At 43.4% G+C, this 13791-nt stretch overlaps 1 protein-coding gene and 1 long non-coding RNA gene across 8 annotated transcripts in view; one reads left to right on the forward strand and one right to left on the reverse strand.

The window, feature by feature from the left end:
- LOC149979544 (uncharacterized) overlaps positions 1–13791 on the forward strand; it is a 1100972-nt gene that overhangs the window by 747922 nt on the left and 339259 nt on the right. The window lies entirely within an intron of this gene.
- drosha (drosha ribonuclease III) overlaps positions 1–13791 on the reverse strand; it is a 148952-nt gene that overhangs the window by 26248 nt on the left and 108913 nt on the right. For all 7 annotated transcript variants that reach the window (XM_036935297.2, XM_090189107.1, XM_036935298.2 and 4 more), the window contains exons 28-31: positions 11391–11473; positions 9475–9578; positions 5358–5450; positions 4007–4053 (exon numbers count right to left, since the gene is read on the reverse strand). In XM_036935297.2, the coding sequence (XP_036791192.2) occupies positions 4007–4053; positions 5358–5450; positions 9475–9578; positions 11391–11473 (327 nt within the window). The remainder of the gene's footprint in view (positions 1–4006; positions 4054–5357; positions 5451–9474; positions 9579–11390; positions 11474–13791) is intronic.

Here is a 13791-nt window from a genome sequence, read left to right on the forward strand (position 1 = left end):
ATGTGTTACTGGTCCGCACACACCTAACTCTCAATGTATTCAAACTAATGCATTACACATGCACATAGATGTGCAGAGTTTCGGAGGAGGTGATTGGTGTATGGGGATGATGATGATGGGGATTTCTTTCATATCAGGTTCTGAGAGCCTATAATTGTGTTCTACATGGCAGTGAATGAGGCAACGCAAATGAGGCCCCCACCTCACTTTTGATCTGAAATCACCATCACCCACTAATTAATGTATCATTTTTGCAGATTGAAAGTGTTAGAGCTAGAATTGTATGAATATTTATCCTCAAAAAATTGCTATGACATAGCCAAAGAATATAAAGTACAACTTTGGATTTCACCCCCGCGTCATAATCAAATGGTTTAGACCAGTGGTCAACAAGATCACATCCTTAGTCAAGATCTACAGCTCAGATTATTTTTAAACATCTATATATTTTCTTACATTAACCTAATCAAAACAGTTCTGTAGGAATGAGGTTTGTGCACAAGGCCTAATTCATTATCACAGCATGTTGGCTATATTCCTGGCCTGCCAATATTGCTCCTCAGACAATATTATATTTCAAAACTCAAGCTTTGATAACAAAATAGCTCAGTTTGTGTAGCACTTGCGAGGCATAGCTGAGCATAAATAATTTGCATATTATTATTTGTATTATTTTACTGGACTGATGGTATCTGCATCTGGTGGTCATGATGCATTCAAGACAACAGTTTACTCAAATTTTAAAAAAGAAAACGAGGTCAAATCATAACGTCAGTGATCTTCAGGTCGGAAAGTCGGAGCTCTATCTAGAAAGATGCCTGAACATCTGACTTGGAGTTCCGATTTGGATGACCATTCAAAAAAAATGTCCCAATTTTATCGAAGTTGTCTTGAACGCACTGAAGTCGGAGATTTCCGAAAAAAACGCCTCAGAGGAGGGAGGGAGAAAGCGGCAGAGGGTCCGCCTCTCACGGTCCCTGCTCTCTCCTTCCTTTCCTCCGGTGAGACTGACCACCGGACACAGTCTTCCCCCTGATGGCGAAACTCAAGTCGCACTGCATCTGCTTCATGCACAAATTCATGTTGTTCCTATGACCAGAGAGGGTTAAATATTTTTCGACATTAAAATAGACAACGCTTCTCTTGCGTTGACCATGAAGTGCGGGTAGCAAAAGCGATTGAAGTGCTATTTTCCTGTATTTCTAAAAATGACCATATACAGTGCCGTCGGAAATTATTCAGACCCCTTGCCTTTTTCCACATTTTGATAGGTTACAGATTTATTCTAAAATGTATTAAATGTTTTTTTTTCTTTCACAATCTACACACAATATCCCATAATGACAAAGCAAAAACGAGTTTAGAAATGTTAACTAATTAATACAAAAATAAAAATTACATTTACATAAGTATTCAGACCTTTTAATCAGTACTTTGTTGAAGCACCTTTGGCAGCGATTACAGCCTTGGGTATACTAGGGTACGACGCCACAAGCTTGGCACATCTCTATTTGGGGAGTTTCTCCAATTCTTCTCTGCAGATCCTCTCAAGCTCTGTCAGGTTGGATGGGGAGTGTTGCTGCACAGCTTTTATCAGGTCTCTCCAGAGGTGATCGATCGGGTTCAGGTCCGGGCTCTGGCTGGGCCACTCAAGGACATTCAGAGAATTGTCCCAAAACCACTCCTGCATTGTCTTGGCTGTGTGCTTAGGGTCGTTGTCCTGTTGGAAGGTGAACCTTCGTCCCAGTCTGAGGTTGAGCGCTCTAGAGCAGGTTTTCAAAAAAGATCTCTGTACTTTGCTCAATTAATCTTTCCCTCTATCCTGACTGGTCTCCCTGTCCCTGTCGCTGAACAACATTACCACAGCATGATGCTGCACCCACAATGCTTCAATGTAGGGATGGTGCCAGATTTCCTCCAGACGACATTCAGGCCAAATAGTTCAATCTGGGTTTCATCAGACCAGAAAATATTGTTTCTCGTAGTAAGAGTCTTTAGGTGCCTTTTAGCAAACTCAAAGTAGGCTGTCATGTGCCTTTTACTGAGGAGTGGCTTCTGGCCACTCTATCATAAAGGCTGTATTAGTGGATTGCTGCAGAGATGGTTGTCCTTCTGAAAGGTTCTCCCATCTCCACAAAGGGACTAGAGCTCTTTCAAGAGTGACCTTTGGATTCTTGGTCACCTCCCTGCCAAGGCCCATCTCCTCCGATGGCTCAGTTTGGCCGGGCAGCCAGCTCTAGGAAGAGTCTTGGTGGTTCCAATTTCTTGGTGGTTCCATTCTTCCATTCCAGAATGGAGGCCACCATGTTCTTGGGGACCTTTAATACTGCAGAAATGTTCCCAGATCTGTCCCTTGACATAATCCTCTCTCGGAGCTCTACGGACAATTCCTTCGACCTCATGGCTTCGTTTTTGCTAGGACATGCACTGTCAACCATGGGACCTTACATAGACAGGTGTGTGCCTTTCCAAATCATGTCCAATCAATTGAATTTACCACAGGTGGACTCCAATCTAGTTTTAGAAACATCTCAAGGATGATCAATGGAAACAGGATCACCTGTGCTCAATTTCGTCTCATAGGAAAGGGACTGAATACTTACGTAAATAAAGGTATGCGGAAGACATTTCAGTTGAACAACTTTCCCTATTTGGTTTTTATATTTTTAATACATTTGCAAACATTTTTATCAACCTGTTTTCACTTTGTCAATATTGTGTAGATTGATGTTTTTTTTATTTAATCCATTTCCGTCAAGAGGTCTGAAACTGATTGTTTCAAGGAAAACTACCAAAACTATTTGTGATGGTGAACCTGAACAATCTAAATAAAATATACTGTAAGCTCTGATCCAGTAAAACACAATTGTAAACAGCACATTTGATAAAAAAATTAGCTCTGAAATTACATTGGTTATCACTCAACTAATAAAGTCAAATATTGCGCAAGTCATTTTACAATCTTTTGAAAGCTGAAAATCACACGCAGACATGTCAGATCAGGAATAGGCCTACCTCTCGTTTGTCAGTGAGCGAAGAAATGCGCAGCGCGCAATTTGTCTAGGCTACTGATATTGCATGGGGTTGATCGGCATGCAAAATGACACGTAGATCAATGACTGTCAACATAATTACATGCTTAGTCCGACACTGAAGGAGAGTTGTCAGACTGCATAGTTGTCACAAGAGATGAGGTATTTTCAGAAGATGGAAAGAAAGCAATTTGAGTAATTGAGTAAAACATTTTAGTGAACCAGCGATTCGTAACATTTTAATGGATTTTCTGACCGAATCATGCTACATTTGGATCGGTTTGGGGTCCCGCAGACCGATGCACTCATATCTTAAACATTTAAACCAGCAACCGATGCATATTGGCGAATTGTTACATAGGGATCTAAATAGTCTGCTTACCAAATGGAACCCTATGCCCTAAGATGCAAGTCACAGCACTACACAGCTCAAGAACCGGGATCATACTAGACACAAGTCTCACACACAGACCAAGGCCTATTCTCATTTTGTCCCTTTTGTTTTAAATACACCAAACAGAGACTTCAACAAGGTCCTCCAAGGCTATTAGCATTGCAGAGGGCCCTTAGCTGGTGTTAGCTTAGCATCCTTGGCCCATAATGCAGGCAGGCCAGGCCACATGCTAGCTGTGTTCTGGACTTTCTCTTCCAACAGGCTAATGCTCCGTATCCAGCAGCCAACCGACTGGACAGGGCAGTGACCACCGCTCTCCAAAGCTCTTTGGCAGCCATTTCGTAATTTAAAAGACACCAAAGCAGGGTATATGTTATTTGTGAAAGGCTTAAACACCTCGAGGTGGTTCGAACCTCTTCAAATGACTGGACAGGCCACTACACTTTGGCAGTCATTTTGAAAAATATTTGAAAAGACAAAGCAAATATTGAACAAAAGAACCAAAGCAGGGTACTACAGTATGTGAAGGGCTTAAACATATTACACTTAGTGGTGGTTCCAACTTCTTCAAACTACTCACATTTCTCGAGTGCGTCCATAGCAGCTCCCATCTCCGCCTGTTGGATACTGGATTGAAAAGGAGAAGGAAAAAAAAAAAAGAGAGAAAAAAAAGAGAGAAAGACGGACAAGAAATAAAAGGTATTTAGCATATTCAAAACATCCCTTTCAAATGCTGTAGTCTGAGAGCATGCCAATGACAGAGGATTATATAAAAATGTTTTTCCCCAAAGCCTCCCAGGTAGCTAGCACCATGCATACATCTCACAGAGGTAGCTAAGCCTTTGGGCCAGGCGCTCTCTCAGCATGTACACTGTTTACTGTATTGCTCTCTGTAAATATTATATTATGTGATCATAGGCAAGTGGCAGGGGGGGTAACGGGGCTTACGTTTAGTAAATATAAAACAGTAAGCTGGGTAGAGATACTATGGAGGGGACAAAGTTATCGCCAGCTTAGAGGCAGAGAGCGCTCTTTCAAGAGGGCCATGAGAGGGATTTTCAATGCAGAGGGGTGAGAGATGTTTGATGGATTTTGTATTATTCTTAAGCTGAGTAGAATGGTTTTATCTCCTCTCTGAAAGGGTCTTCCTTCACGCAGCGATTCACATTTTCTTTACCCTACGGTTCTTTATAAAAGCCTCCCCATCCTTTCCCCTCGTCCCTCTGAAGAGAAACATCACAGGTAGAACCAAACAAAACCCTAGCTAGCCCTGGAGAAAATCTGTCTCAAATGGCACCCTATTCCCTTCATAGTGCATTAGTTTTGAACAAAAGGGAACAGGGTGCACTATGAAGGGAACAGGGTGCCTATTGAGCCGCAGCCTAAGACACACTGTGTGCAGACTTTTTTTTTTTGTCACAGAGCTTTTCTCCAGCCATATCAGCTAGCCCTAGCTCTAGTCCAGGGCGTTAGTGAAGGCATGCTCAGCGTTAGCAAACCGTATTAATGTCCTGGACCAGAGCTAAGCTAGCTCTGGAGAGAGAGACACTGTGTGCGGTCTCTCGCTCTCACAGGGCATTTCCCCTCCTCAAAATGATGTTTCTATAATACCATTTATGTCAATTCAATAATGAATCGATTCATTTTCATTCCGCATAAAGTCCCTCCCAATAGAACAGCCACAGCGCTTAATTGCTATAATAAACACCATCAATAAAACATGGCCATTATTTCTAGAGCCCATTAGCCGTGCATTGAGCAGAGCGGTGCACACTGAAGACTGCATCCTGGATGCCACTCTATTCCCTGTGTAGTGCACTACTTTTGACCAAGAACCAATGGGCCTCTGGTCAAAAATCAGTGCACTATATAAGGACTAAGGTGCCATTTGGGACACATGCTAACTCGGTCTAATGGGTCGGTCTACGTACCTTGGGCCCTTGCCACAGCCTATCCTCTCTCCTTTGAAGTACACAGCCACAGTGTAGGTTCGCGCGTGAGACGGCCCCACTGTCTGCAGGGTCCTGCAGCAAACGGATGAAAAGGAGAGTGGGATGAGCGATGGAGGAGAGGAAAAAAGGAGCAATAGAGAAATAATGACAGACATGAGAAAGCTCAAGGACACTCAATGTTGGTATCGTCCTTCTGGAAAAGAACAAGAAAACAAACATTTTCATTTGGAGCTAATATAATTCATCTGCAGAGAGAGAGGAAAAAGGGAGAGAGGAAAATACAGGAGAATACTTTGATTCGTCTGGGCGTGGTTTGACAGTGTACAGAAGCAATCTGAGGGACAGTTAAACAATAAAAAGGCCCCCCATCATCTCTGGACGGTTAAAATATGTGTGTTCTTCTGCTACAAAGAAAATAAATAAAATAAAGTAGTAAAATAATGATAATGCTCTATGACAGTCCCCACCAGGCTTTGGTGTTATGTGGAAATACATGAGCCACCAGCAAACTCAGGGAGAAAGTCCTGGAAAACGATATCACATTCATATCATATGAAACATTTAAAAATACATTAGACATCACCATTTTTAGTTAGATATCAGCAGGGAGAAGGGAGTACAAGTAAACAACACTTGTAGATGTCTAAAATGTTAACATTAGCATAAACCACACACCGACACCCTAAATTATTAACAAACAATTTACTTATTTCAGGGGTGCTATTAATTTTTAATGCAATGTGGTCACTTACGGCATTTCATCAATAATTCAATCATATTTCTCACTTACAAATGAAGAAGCCTGTGGCATGTTCCGAAACAAATACTAACGGTTATTCAGCCCTGCTGAATTCTGAAACAAACCTCGACAGGGAAAACTGTCACTTGGAATTAGAATCTCTCTGAAAGCGGCAGAAACCAGAGAAATGGGGATATGAGGAAGCATTAGTCAGCTGTCACATCCAAGCAGGTCACACATTCAGTACAGTACAGACAGACATAATATGTATGTTTGTATTGATTTTATGGTCCTTTAATAAAGGTTTCTTTGCAGCAATTCGACCATGAAGGCCTGACTCACACAGTCTCTTCTGAACAGTTGATGTTGAGATGTGTCTGTTACTTGAACTCTGTGAAGCATTTATTTGGCTTCAATCTGTGGTGCAGGTAACTCTAATGAATTTATCCTCTGCAGCTGAGGTAATGCTGGGTCTTCCTTTCTTGTGGCGGTCCTCATGAGAGCCAGTTTCATCATAGCTCTTGGTTTTTACAACTGCAATTGAAAAAACTTTCAAAGTTCTTGACATTTTCCGGATTCACTGACCTTCACATCTTAAAGTAATGATGGACTGCTGTTTTTCTTTGCTTATTTGACCTCTTCCTGCCATAATATGGACTTGGTCTTTTACCAAATAGAGGTATCTTCTGTATACCAGCCTTAACTTGTCACAACACAACTGATTAGCTCAAACGCATTTAGGAAAACAATAAATTCCACAAATTAACTTTTAACAAGGCACACCTGTTCATTGAAATGCATTCCATGTGACTACCTCATGAAGCTGGTTGAGAGAATGCCAATATTGAGCAAAGCTGTCATCAAGGCAAAAGGTGGTTACTTTGAAGAATCTCAATATATGTTAATTTGTTTAACACTTTCTTGGTTAATACATGATTCCATATGTGTTATTTCATAGTTTTGATGTCTTCACTATTATTCTACAATGTAGAATTTGTAAAAATTAAGAAAAACTCTGGAATGAGTAGGTATGCCCAGACTTTTGACTGGTACTGGAAATATATATAAACTCCTTTTTCAGGACCCTGTCTTTCAAAGATAATTCATAAAAATCCAAATAACTTCACAGATCTTCATTGTAAAGGGGTTAAACACTGTTTCCCATGCTTGTTCAGTGAACCATAAACAATTAATGAACATGCACCAGTGGAACAGTTGTTAAGACACTAACAGCATACAGACGGTAGGCAATTAAGGTCACAGTTATGAAAACTTGGGACACTAAAGAGGCCTTTCTACTGACTAGGAAAAAAAAAACCAAAAGAAAGATGCCCAGGGTCCCTGCTCATCTGTGTGAATGTGCCTTAGGTATGCTGCAAGGAGGCATGATGACTGCAGATGTGGCAGGGCAGTAAATTGCAATGTCCGTACTGCGAGACGCCTAAGACAGCTCTACAAGGAGAAAGGACGGACAGCCGACCGTCCTCGCAGTGGCAGACCACTTGTAGCAACACCTGCACAGGATATATCCAAACATCACACCTGCGGGACAGGTACAGGATGGCAACAACAGCTGCCCGAGTTAAGAATGCACAATCCCTCCATCAGTGCTCAGACTATCCACAATAGGCTGAGAGAGGCTGGACTAAGGTCTTGTAGGCCTGATGTAAAGGCAGGTCCTCACCAGACGAGTCGCGATTTTGTCTCACCAGGGTAGATGGTTGGATTCGCGTTTATCGTTGAAGGAATAAGCGTTACACCGAGGCCTGTACTCTGGAGCGGGATCGATTTGGAGGTGGAGGGTCCGTGGTCTGGGGCGGTGTGTCACAGCATCATCGGACTGAGCTTGTTGTCATTGCAGGTAATCTCAACACTGTGCTTTACAGGGAAGACATCCTCCTTCCTCCTGTGGTACCCTTTCTGCAGGCTCATCCTGACATGACAATGCCACCAGCCATACTGCTCGTTCTGTGCGTGATTTCCTGCAAGACAGGAATGTCAGTGTTCTGCCATGGCTAGTGAAGAGCCCGGATCTCAATCCCATTGAGCACGACTGGGACCTGTTGGATCAGAGGGTGAGGACTAGGGCCACTCCCCCGAGAAATGTCCAGGAACTTGCAGGTGCCGTAGTGGAAGAGTGGGGTAACATCTCACAGCAAGAACTGGCAAATCTGGTGCAGTCCATGAGGAGGAGATGCACTGCAGTACTTAATGCTGCTGGTGGCCTCACCAGATACTGACTATTACTTTTGATTTTGACCCCCCCCCCCCCCTTTCATTAGGGACACATTATTCAATTTCTGTTAGTCACATGTATGTGGAACTTTTATGTTTATGTCTCAGTTGTTAAATCTTGTTATGTTCATACAAATATTTACACATGTTAAGTTTGCTGAAAATAAACGCAGTTGACAGTGAGAGGAGTTTATATCCACACTATGAGGTTGGAATAATACTGTGAAAATCTGAAAATTATGATAATACCCTATTATAGTAAGCGCTGGTTGAAAAGAGCACCTGGAATTTCAGTCTGTTTGGTGGGGGTTGAGTTTCGCATGTCTGGGTCTGGGGCATGCCACCATGCGAGCACATTTTTTGAGAGGCCCCCTCACGCCTCCAGATAGCATTATGAACACGTCAGGAGGCATGGCAAAATGTTTAGAATTACAGTAAATTAGCTTTAAAAAATAAAAATGTTCTCACATCCTCATTGCAAAATGTGTGGAATAATACTCATCACTGTAACCCTTCATTCAGTCTTAGAATGGGACTGTCCCTTGTTGCGTATATGTCTCTCTCAATGTAGCATGACATTTGCCATAAAACTGCACGTCTCTCTCTGCCCCATGGCAAAATGTGTAGAATTGCAATACGTTTACCACCAAGCTGCATCCCAAATGGCACCCTATTCCCTATATAATGCTCTACCTTTGACCAGGGAACATACGGGCTCTGGTCAAAAGTAGTGCACTATATAGGGAATAGGGTGCCATTTCAGACACATCACAAAGCCTGCTATCAGTTGCTTCCCATGAAATATTCAGACCTTAATTCAAATCAAATCTCTCAAGTTATCTTAACAAGAAAGTGAAGTATACACTGTGGTGAATTCCAAACAGGCTGGTCCTGTAACCCACACACACGCAGTTGTCAGTGACATTTAGCCTAGTTCATTTCGCCTTGGAACTTGGGAAGCTGTCCGTCAAATGACACTTGTCCCTTGACCTTATGTCAAATAAGAGGTTTCTTTGGAAGTGGTGCTTTTTATCCCAACAACAAAGACATTTACACAACAGAGCACATTCACTATGCCTGTGTGTGGTTAGTGTGTGTGTGCGTGGGGGGGGACTAGCTTACTTGTAGAGGGGTATGTCGGGCTCCTTGCCCTCCGTGCGCAGGGTCAGGCAGCACTGTTGGAGCTGGGATTTAGGATCGTTCCAATCCTGGTTTAGGATAAACTCCTGCAACACACACGCGCACATGCTTTACACATCACAAATACTGTAGAGTAACAATTACAAACTCTACCTCTATTCATCTCCCTTACCCCTGCTTTCATTGCTTCCCTGACTCTTTCCTGCTTTCCACCTCTTATCCTACTCTCACTTTTTGTTCTTCTCTGGCGCTCTCTGCCTCTCCGCTCTCTCCATCTCCCTGACTTTTCTCTCTCTGCAGTGGGCACAAATCACAGGCTACTTAAGACAAAAGCGTCTCCAGCCTGCTCCTAGCAGAGACAGAAATACAGAGCTCTCTCTCAGGGTCTGTCTGGGAGTCTCCCAGGTGTGCAGGCCTGATACATTCTCCAATCCAAAGGGACTTCTAAAAGCACTTCCATTAACTGGAAAGCAGCCCTGTTATAAAAAAGGGACACTTTGAATCTATAACTGTCTGTTCCTATTAATTTTCTACAAAGATGGGTTCGGCATGCCTTGTAGCCAATGCTCTCGCCTGCTCCCTCTTTGGTGTTCCCTCTCCCTCTCTGGGGGGCATCCCTACCCCTCCTTCCTGCCTTCAGCAATAAGAGATTTGTACTGGCTGTTTTGATACCAAAACACATGCACATAAATTGCACAAATACATACACACACAGGTGTACACACACGTAAATCCTACAAGGACATAATGGTTCCATATAAGTCCATTGACTTTCTTCCAGAAGATTCTATAAAGCAATAATAGGGCTCTGGTTTCTAAGAGGCTATGTTCCAAATTGCTCCCTATTCCCTACATAGTGCATTACTTTAGGGAATAGTGGCCCCTATGGGGCCAGGACAAATATAAGCACCCACCACATTATCATATAGGGAATAGGGTGCCCTTTGGGACGAAGTCTGAAAGGCTATGTGAAGAGATGTGTTGGTCTTTTTCACAACTTTTTGGTGGAAGTGGAAATGAGGTGCTCTCTCTCTGTAGTCGCACACACACACACACACAGTTCAGATCCTCCATGGCCACCCACACTCCCAGGAGACCCACACAGACAGCAATTAGTACACCATTGTAGGCTGAGCCATCACCTTCACACAGTGTGCAGGATGTGTGTGAGTGTGTGAAGGAGGTAGCCGTAGTGTGTGTGTGTGTGTGTGTGTGTGTAAGCAGTAGTCTCTCTTGACCATTCTAACAGGAAGAAGCAGGTCCACCAAGCTATTCATCCTACAGACAGAATGTCTTCTCTAAAGGGAGGGAGGGAGGGAGGGAGAGGAGGGAGGAGGAGGGTGGCAGGTCCACCAATTTAGAGACTCACTTCGCTAAATCTCACCAATTTACTGATACGTCACACCCCCTGCCATCTAATACGAGAGGAGGCTTAACTGAGGTCTTTCTGAATGAACACCACACCCACCACCTGAAACACTTGAGAAACAACAGCACCTTAGAACAGGTCAGTGTGCTGGCTACACCAGTGGTGGTAGGGGATCAATATCTAAACAGTCAGTAACAACCCAATAAAGTAGCTAGCAAAGACCCAACCGGAACCCATTAAAGATGACTACAATAGGACTGTACAGCCATGCTAAGACCGTTGAGGAGTCTAGCACCACTTGAGTGCCGCTCGTCAATGCTAGTGCTATTAGTTTAGCCATTAGCTTCCATCGCCTCCCCTCTCTACCGGTGGTACATAGAGAAGAGAAGAGTGGTCATTGATTGGCGAGTGAGTGGCCTCTCTCGCGGTCGTGGGGATGCTGGCTGTCGATGGGATCAGAGGAGAGTGAGTGCGACCTCACCTTCAGACATGCACGCGCTCAGACGCACAGGGGAGATTGCTCACTCACCTTCAGTCGAGGGAAGAAGCAGACGTTCATGAAGGTGTGAACGTACTCCAGATCCTTATCGATGTAGAGCGCCGCGATGAAAGCTGCCCGTGACAGAAGAGAAGAGAGGAAAGAACAATGAACGAGGGATGAAAGAGAGGAGAGACTACATAACGGAAGGGATGAAAGGGAGAGTCGATGTTTAAGAAGTAACGTCGTACAAATATAAAAACTGCTTTGTGGTTAAGAACAACATTAACACGAGAGGAGAGGGGGGAGGTTATGGAATGGGTATACTAGAAGGGGGTTTATATATCGACTGAACGGAACCGGATGGACCATGATGGCTGGCTGCTGCCTATCTGGGCCCATTTATACATTTCAGGGTAGCAGTGCTGATCTAGGATCCTTTAAAAATATATATATTTTAGATCATAATGAATAAGGTTATATGGACAGATCCTAGATTGGCACTCCTACTCCGAGATGCTTTGTTGATATTGGCCCTGGACTCAATAATAAAGGCTCCATACAAGTTGCACAGACATCAAAAGGAAATGGAACATAATAACACACTAAATATAAAAATATGATCTTCCACCATAGTTAATGGAACCGTGCTGGAAAGGACCATTTAAAAAGAGAATATTTCAGCCAGAGCAGCAAAGTTAGCAGTACCATAGTATAAAAAAGGGTAATATAACCTAGTCTGTCTACTGTCAGACTGTACAATAACAGCCTCTAGCTCTTAAATGATTTCAGTCATCTTTTTTAACAATTCAGTTTTCCCATCAAGAAAATAAATGACCTGTATTATGAATAAAAGTGATACATTCTTATGCTGTTTTCGATGCAAATTGTAATGATGTAAATTCTGCATTTCTTCAGTTTTTCTGTAAAGTGAGCAAGAATGAAAAAAGTATTGTGCAGAAGGCCCTTGTTAATTTTTGTGTCTCTTCCCAGTCCCTTCAGACTACACACCAGTCACCCCCCTTGTTCAGGTTGTCTAAACCATTTTTGGGCCTCCTCCCAGTCCCTTCAGACTACACACCAGTCACCCCCCTTGTTCAGGTTGTCTAAACCATTTTTGGGCCTCCTCCCAGTCCCTTCAGACTACACACCAGTCACCCCCCTTGTTCAGGTTGTCTAAACCATTTTTGGGTTTCTACCCAGTCTTTTCAGACTATACACCTGTCACCACATTCTACTACACAGTGTTTTATTCTCACCTTACACACAAGAGAAGGCAGGCTGGAGTCAAAGTGAAGAGAGAAGGTAATAAGTAATATTTCAGATGCCGTGTAGAGAGAGGCTGTGTCCCAAATTGCACATTGTTCCTTATATAGTGCACTACTTTTGACCAGGGCCCACATGGGAATCGAACCCACAACCCTGGTGTTGCAAGTGCCATAATCTACCAACTGAGCTACACTGCAGTATTTTCATTACTCAGGTGCACCTTGTGCTGAGGACCAAAAAAAGGCCACTCAAATGTGCAGCGGTCACAGAACAATGCCACAGACGTCTCACGTTTTGAGGGAGCATGCAAATGGCATGCTGACTGCAGGAATATCCACCAAAGCTTTTGTTAGAGAATTAAGCCACCTTCAACATCGTTTTAGAGAATTTGGCAGTACATCCAAACGGCCTCACAACCACAGACCAGGTGTAATCAAGCTAGACCAATACCTCCACATCTGGCTTCTTCAGCTGCGGGATCGTCTGAGACCAGCAACTGGACAGCTGATGAAACTGTGGGTTAGAACAACCTAGACATTTCTGCACAAACTGTCAAAAACGGTCTCAGGGAAGCTCATCGGTGTGCTCGTCTTCCTCACAAGGGTCTTGACCGGACTGCAGTTCGGCGTCATGACTGACTTCAGTGGGCAAATGCTCACCTTCGATGGCTACTGGCATGGTGGAGAAGTGTGCTATTCACGGATGGTTTCAACTGTACAGGGCAGATGGCAGATGGTATGGCGCTGTGGGAGAGCGGATTGCTGATGTCAACCTCGTGAACAGAGTGCCCCAATGGTGGCTGTCGGGTTATGGTATGGCCAAGCATAAGCAATGGACAACAAACACATTTGCATTTTGAAAGCAGAGATACCGTGATGAGATCCTGAGGCCCATTGTCGTGCCATTCATCAGCTGCCATCACCTCATGTTTCAGCATGATAATGCACGGCCGCCATGAATTTCCTTCAATTGACTGATTGCCTTAAATGAACTGTAACTCAGTAAAACCTTTGAAATTTGAAATATATTTTTGTTCAGTCTAGCTAAATAGCATGACTGTTCATATGCTCAAGAGCAGCACTCAATTCAGCCCAAACCCCTCAACCCAGCTGTCATCATCTCTGCTATAGCATTTGAATAATATTTGAGGATGCAAATAATCTAGTGTGTGTGTGAGCGTGTA

The sequence above is a fragment of the Oncorhynchus mykiss genome, chromosome 11 (genome assembly GCF_057628025.1).
Source record: "Oncorhynchus mykiss isolate SJ-2025 chromosome 11, ASM5762802v1, whole genome shotgun sequence".
Classification (NCBI taxonomy): domain Eukaryota; kingdom Metazoa; phylum Chordata; class Actinopteri; order Salmoniformes; family Salmonidae; genus Oncorhynchus; species Oncorhynchus mykiss.